The 6,725-nt window shown below is 36.8% G+C and overlaps 1 gene segment (V, D, J or C); it reads right to left on the bottom strand.

Annotated features, from left to right (window-relative positions):
- Nucleotides 1–5,652: 5,652 nt before the first annotated feature.
- LOC132656324 (T cell receptor alpha variable 13-1-like) lies at nucleotides 5,653–6,283 on the bottom strand. The segment is given in 2 exon segments: nucleotides 5,653–6,068; nucleotides 6,232–6,283. Coding segments are annotated over 2 exon segments (468 nt in total).
- Nucleotides 6,284–6,725: the final 442 nt, after the last annotated feature.

Below are 6,725 nucleotides of genomic sequence, written 5' to 3' on the forward strand. Positions count from 1 at the left end.
GTTTCATGCATATAAGGAACTATTCCTAAATACAATATATGTTTAGTCCATCTAATGTTACACGTATGTATGTTTTCAGAGGTGACCATTTGGCACTGGACAACCAATCAGTGTGGTCTTCCTTGGGTAAGACCATCTCTCTTGTTCTCAGCTTTCCTCAGTTACCTCTGCTTCTTTGTTTAGGGTTCAGTCCTCATGTGCTATTCTGTGTTGACTTTGGCATGTTCGTTAGTGTCACTCTTTTTCAGCTTGCATTTCAATGGCCATATTGATGAGATGTTGCATGTTTAACTTCTGATGTTAGTAGGGGACACAATTTTCAGCAAACTCCTGATTGTCATTTTTACAGTCATTTTATTTCCTTCTCTGCAACATTCTCTGAGGCTCAGGTGCAGAGGTGTTTTTAGATATATCCATTGGGACTGGGCTCCTCAACTCTTCATTTTCATTGGTGGTGGTATTCTTTAGCAGTTTCTATCTATGGCAAAGAGACACTTCCTTGATGAGGGGTGACGGCTACAGCTATTGGTGGGTATAGGATAATTCTTTATAGATTACTGTTAGTAATTATGCTGGTTTCATAAAACTGGTTGTAGATTCTCCACTACTAACCACGTCTTCACTCGCACTGAATAAGTTTCCAGTGCCAGATACGGCTTCCTTATGGTGGAGTGGGTCTGCAGTCCAATTAGAGAGCTGTTGGATCCTGCTAATGTGTGTGCCATTACAGCAGCTGTAAGATCATTGTGCCATGTAATTGCTGATGTGGCTCATAGGCATCATAGCTGAGTAGGACTCTTGGTTGCCTTTCTCCTCTGGAATCTTAAATGGAACTTTCTTGTACCAAGAAAAATAGCCCTCTGGAGAGGGCATTCAGGTCAGTTTTAACTTAGTTGTTTCTGGGGCCTGTGTCTGAAGTGACTGGTCTCTTCAGCAATAGGCACTCACCACCTTTGGGGGTAACTAAGGTCAACAGCAATGGGCTGTGTGTTTTGGGAGTCCCTTTCAAAACCCTGGGCATCAACTTAAAACAGGGTTCTTATGTATGGCATTGGAGTTTTTGTTAGGTGGTGTTTGGCTCTTGAAGGAGGCACCATCAAACTATGTGGAAACAATTATTAAAACCATGTATATGCATGTTTATGTATATATTTATATATAATTCATTTTATATATTTATAATATATAATTATACAATATATGGACATCATAATTATATATTAAGTATATAAACATGTATGTATGTATATATATAAATATATAATACATAAATAATTATATATATATATATATATATATATATATTACAGGGGTTATCTTTTAGGCAAGTAGTTAATAACATCATTCCTTCTAGCATTTTCAGACAGTTTGCCTTTCTGGGTCTGAATTTCCTTAGTCAATATAATCTTTTTTTCTATTTACCTGCAAAGTTCCTGATTTCATTTTTTCTTTACAGGTGAAGAGTGTCCCATAGTACTTCCATATCACATGATCATTAACCATTCCTGTGTTGTACATTTAGATTGTTTTCATTTCCTACCTATTGTGAATAAAGCAACATTGAACATGACAGAATAAGTGTATGTGGAGTAGTACATGAAGTCCTTTGGGCACATGCTGAAGCCTAGCGTGGTCGGGTCATATGAGATATTAATTTTCAGCCTTTTGATAATCATATACACTGATTTTAATGGTGGATGCACCAATTTGCAATCCCATTCAGTGAACATGATTGCCTTTTTCCAGTATCCACTCCAGCACTTGTTTTCAGTGTTTCCATGGATATTTGTTGAAATCTCAAAATTGTTTGATTTGCCTTGCTGTAATTTCTAGGGACGATTAACATTTTTTCTGGATATTTTTATTAATTTTTTGTTGTTTCTTTTTAGAAGTCCCTATTCAGGTTCCAGGTCCATTTTTCAAATGTGTCTTTTGGGGAGGTTCCTTTGTATATTCTGGATATACAGCCTGTCAAATGTATATCTGGCAAAGATTCATTCCCATTTTATGTGTTGCCTCTTGACCGTGTTGGTTGTTTCTTAACTGTGCAGAAGCTTCTTAGTTTCACAGATTCCCACTTTTCAATCACAGGCTTTAATTCTTGGACAACTGGCATCATATCAGAAAGTCCTTTGCCCTACATCATATAGGTACTGGCTATGTTTTCTTGTATTAGTTTCAATATTTTAGTTTTACCATTTATGTTTTTGATACATTTAAAACTATTGTGTGTGTGTGTGTGTGTGTGTTAGGTGGTTTCGTCAGGTCTACTTTAGTTCTTCTGCATGTAGACATCCAATTTTACCAGCACCATTTGTTGAGGATGTCTCTCCCCCCCCCCCATCAAGTGTGTTTGGTATCTTTATCAAGTATCACGTGGGTGAAGTTACATATTCTCATGAAGGCCTTCAATTTTGTTCCATTGTTCTACATATCTGTTTTTATGATACTACCAAACTGTTTTTATTACTATCATTCTGAAATATATCTTAAGATCTGAAATTGTGTTATTCACCAGCATTTTTCTTTTTGCTCATGCTTGTTTTTTAATCAATTCTTTTATGATTCTATATGAATTTGAAGGTAGTTTTTTTTTTTTTACTTTTCTGTGCAGAGTGAGATGAGGATACTGATTGGGATTACCTTGAATGTCTAAATAGCTTTTGGTATAATAGTCACTATAACAATGTTAGTTTTACCAATCCAGAAGCATGGGTGTCTTTCCACTTTCTAATGATTTTTTTTCTTATCTTCTTTTCAGAGCTTTAAAATTTCCTTTGTAGAGTTCATTCACTTTCTTGGTGAGGTTTATTCATAGACACTTTATTTCTTTAAAGTTATTGTGAATGGGAGTATGTCCATGACCTTCTTTGTAGGTTTGTGGGTGGGGTATAAAAATCTATTGATTTATGCAAATTGATGTTGGATTTCTTATAATTTCTAAAAGTTTTCTGGTAGAATTTTGTGATATCTAATATATAGTATCCTATCATTTGCAAATATACTTTGACTTCTTTCCATATTTGTATCTCTTTAATTTCCTTCTCTTGGCTTATTGCTTCAGCTAGTACTTTAAGCACAATGTTGAAGAAGAATAGGGCTAGTAGACATCCTTGACATTTCTGACATCAGTGGGATTAGTTCAAGGTTTTTTTCATTTAGGATAGTGGTTCTCAACTTTTCTAATACAGTGACCCTTTAACACAGATCCTCACATTGTGGTGAGCCATCCCCATCATAAAAATCAAAATTATAACTTCATAAATTGTAATTTTGCTACTGTTATGCAAATATAATGCAAATATCTGTGTTTTATTGGTCTTAGGCAAGACCAAGAGGTTAAGAGCCCATAGTTCAAGAGCTGCTAATTTAAGATGATGTTGGCTCTGGGTTTCTCCACAAGGAGAGCAACAGAACCAGAAAATTGCAACACAGGAGTCTTTCCAGAGACTCATACTCCAACCAAGTACGATGCATGGAGACAACCTAGAACCCCTGCACAGATGTAGCCCATGGTAGTTCAGTATCCAAGTGGGTTCCATAATAATGGGAATGCCTCTGATACAAACTGATCGGCCTGCTCTTTGATCACCTCCTTCTGATGAGGAGCAGCCTTACCAGGCCACAGAAGTGGTAATGCAGCCACTTCCTATGAGATATGATAGACTAAGATCAGAAGGAAGGAAAGCGGGACCTCCCCAATCAGTGGACTTGGGGAGGGGTATGGGTGAAGAAGGGGAAGGGAAGGTGGGATTAGGAGGGGAGGAGAGAGGGGCTTATGGGGGGATTCAAAGTGAATAAAGTATAATTAATAAAAGTTAAAAAAAACATGATGTTGGCTGTGGGTTTCTCCTATAAAGCTTTCATTATGTCGAAGTATGTTCCTTCTAGCCCTACATTCTCTACGACTTTCATCATGAAGTCATGTTGGATTTGGTCAAAGGCATTTTTCTGCATCTCTTGAGACGATCATGCAATTTTTGTTTTTTAGTCTATTTGTGTGTTGAATTAATTAACTTGTGTATTTTGAACCTTCCCTGCATTTCAAAGATAAAGGCAATGTGTTTGTGGTATATAATCTTTTTTATATGCATCTGTATTTTGTTTAAAATTTTTTTATTGAGTTTTTGAGTCTGTGTTCACCAGGGATATTGTCTTATAGTTTTATTTTTTGTTGTTGTGTCCTTCCCTGGTTTGGGCATTAGAATGATAGTGGCATAAGAAAAGTTTGGGAGTGCACCTTCTCTTTCTATTTTCTTTCATTATTTAAGAAAAACTAGCTTTAGATCTTTATATGTCTAATGAAATTCTGCTATCACTATATCTGGTCTTGGACTTGTTCCTAATCTTGAAGGCTTTTCATTAATATTTCAGATTCTTCATTCCTCTTTGGGTTTGTTTGGATTTTGTTTCTTCTTGGTTAATTTTGATGGTTTGGATGAATCTAGACATTCATGCATTTCTTTTATGTTTTCCAGCTTAACAGAGTAAATATTTAAAAATATTTCCTTAAACTACTGTGAATTTCTTTGGTGTATGTTGTAGTGTTTTCCTGTTCACTTCTGATCTTGATAATTTAGGTTATCTCTTTATTTCCTTTGCTAATTGGGCCAAAGATCTCAGAGAACCATGTTTTAGATTCATTGATTTTTTTAAAAAACTATTGTTTGCTTTGTTTCTATTTCAGTGATTTCTGGTCCTTTTTTGGTATTTCTTGCCATCAGTTGTTTTTAGATTTTGCTTGTGCTTACCATCTTTTTGAGTTCTATCAGTAAGCCATTTACTTGTGCTTAAAATTTTTTAATGTAGGCAATTAGGGCTATAAATTTACCTCATAGGACTGCTTTTAATGTGTCTCAAAAGGCTTTGTTGTACTGTGTTTTCATTTTAATTTAGTTCAAGAAATTCTTTTATTTGTTTCTTGATTCTCCCTGATCCCTTCATCATTTAGTGATGAACTGTTAATCTCCATGAGTTTGTGTATTAGTAGAGGTCCGTGTGTGTGTGTGTGTGTGCAGATTTTAGGATAGAAATGGCAGCTTACTTCCTTGTCCCATTTGACCTGAATAATTTTGTCCATTTACTCTACAATAGTGTCTAACTTTAAAACTAAGATGTTTCTTGTTGACAGGAGACAGATGGATTTTTGTCTCTTGATGCATTCAGTTACATTGTGTATTTTGGGTGAATAACTTAGCCCAGTTATATAATAATGAACTTGGGTGATGAAACACCAACAAACAAAGTAACCCAATTAAAAATGGGGCACAGAACTAAACGGAGAGTTATCAACAAAGGAATCTCCAGTGGTCAAGAAGCCCTTTAAGAAATGCTCAAATACCTTAGTCATGAGGTAAGTGTGAACCAGGAGGACTCTGACATTCCATCTCACACCAATCACAATAGCTGAGAACAAGATCTCGAGCAACAGTACATGTTGATGAGTGAAGAAAAGGAAACACTGTTCAATTACTGGTGGGATTGTAAACTTGTACAACCATTTGGGAAAACAATGTTTTTTTTTTTTTTCTCAGAAAATTGAGTTTATTTTTATTTTTAAAAGAAATTTAAGGGGAAAAAAAAGAAAGAGAAAACTATCCTAAATTGTCTGAGGGAGTTGAAGCTAACTTTCTTATTTTGTGTTTTTAATGTCTACATTATACATGGCACTTGCAAGCTAGCAACTGGCAAATGCTGCCCTGGAAGGCCCGTTACATAGGATGCGGACACAGCCCCATGGTTTGAAGACAGGCTGCAGGTGCCAGTGGAGCAGTGTGTACTTGCAGCACAGAAGTACATAGCTGAGTCTCCAGGCTGAGTGTCTGTGATGTGCAGGGAGAAGTGTTTGGCTTTCTTATCCAGTAAAACTGTGAGTCTTTGGTTCTGCTTTCTGTCCACATTTCCACGAATGTCCATGATGTACTGAGGACCTTTCCCAGGTTCTTGTTTGTACCATGGGAAGTAGACTGAGGCACTGTCTGTGTAAGTACAGTTGATGACAGCTCTGGCTCCCTCCTGGACTCTCAGGATGGAAGGGTGCTGCTCCACCTGCTCTCCTTGGCTCATCCCTGTGCAGAAAGATGGAGAGAAAGGAGAAAGGTTGTCAGGTCATCACTTTCCAGGATTCTCTTTTTCTACAGTAACTAGAGAAAACTTAAATAAAACATAGATTCCCATAGATGACTCAGAAATGCCCACTGGTTATTCTGAGGCCCTAAAATATTAACTCACCATCCTTCTGCAGCCACAGAAACATGAATAAAGTAGGAACACAAGTCTTCATTGTTCTTTTCAATGAAATTGAAATCCAGTGTCAACCGTGATGGCCGGAAGGTCAGCTACAGCTGCCAGGGTGTTGTTCTTTCTCAGTAACAATTCTAGCTCTGGAGTCTTCCCCTCATCAATGAGAAAAAGGCTGTGCTTGTGTCTTAAGCCTACAGAGCCCACATACAAAGAAGTGAATTCTCTGCATCCTTCCCAGCATTTGTGACCTACTGCCACCTTGTGGTTGTATCTCTAACCAGTAAGGTCTCTGGTTAAGTGTTTTCTGACCCTATGAAGGATTCAGACACAGTGAACAGCATTATGCCATATCAAGTGGGTTCTAGTACTAAGAGATCTAGAATGGTATTTGTACTCACTGGTTAAGCTGTTTCTTTTCTTTAAATGTAGTATAGGATATGTATAATGCTTCTTACATAAATGGATATGCATGATACATACAC

The sequence above is a fragment of the Meriones unguiculatus genome, chromosome 9 (assembly GCF_030254825.1).
Source record: "Meriones unguiculatus strain TT.TT164.6M chromosome 9, Bangor_MerUng_6.1, whole genome shotgun sequence".
NCBI classification, from domain to species: Eukaryota; Metazoa; Chordata; class Mammalia; order Rodentia; family Muridae; genus Meriones; species Meriones unguiculatus.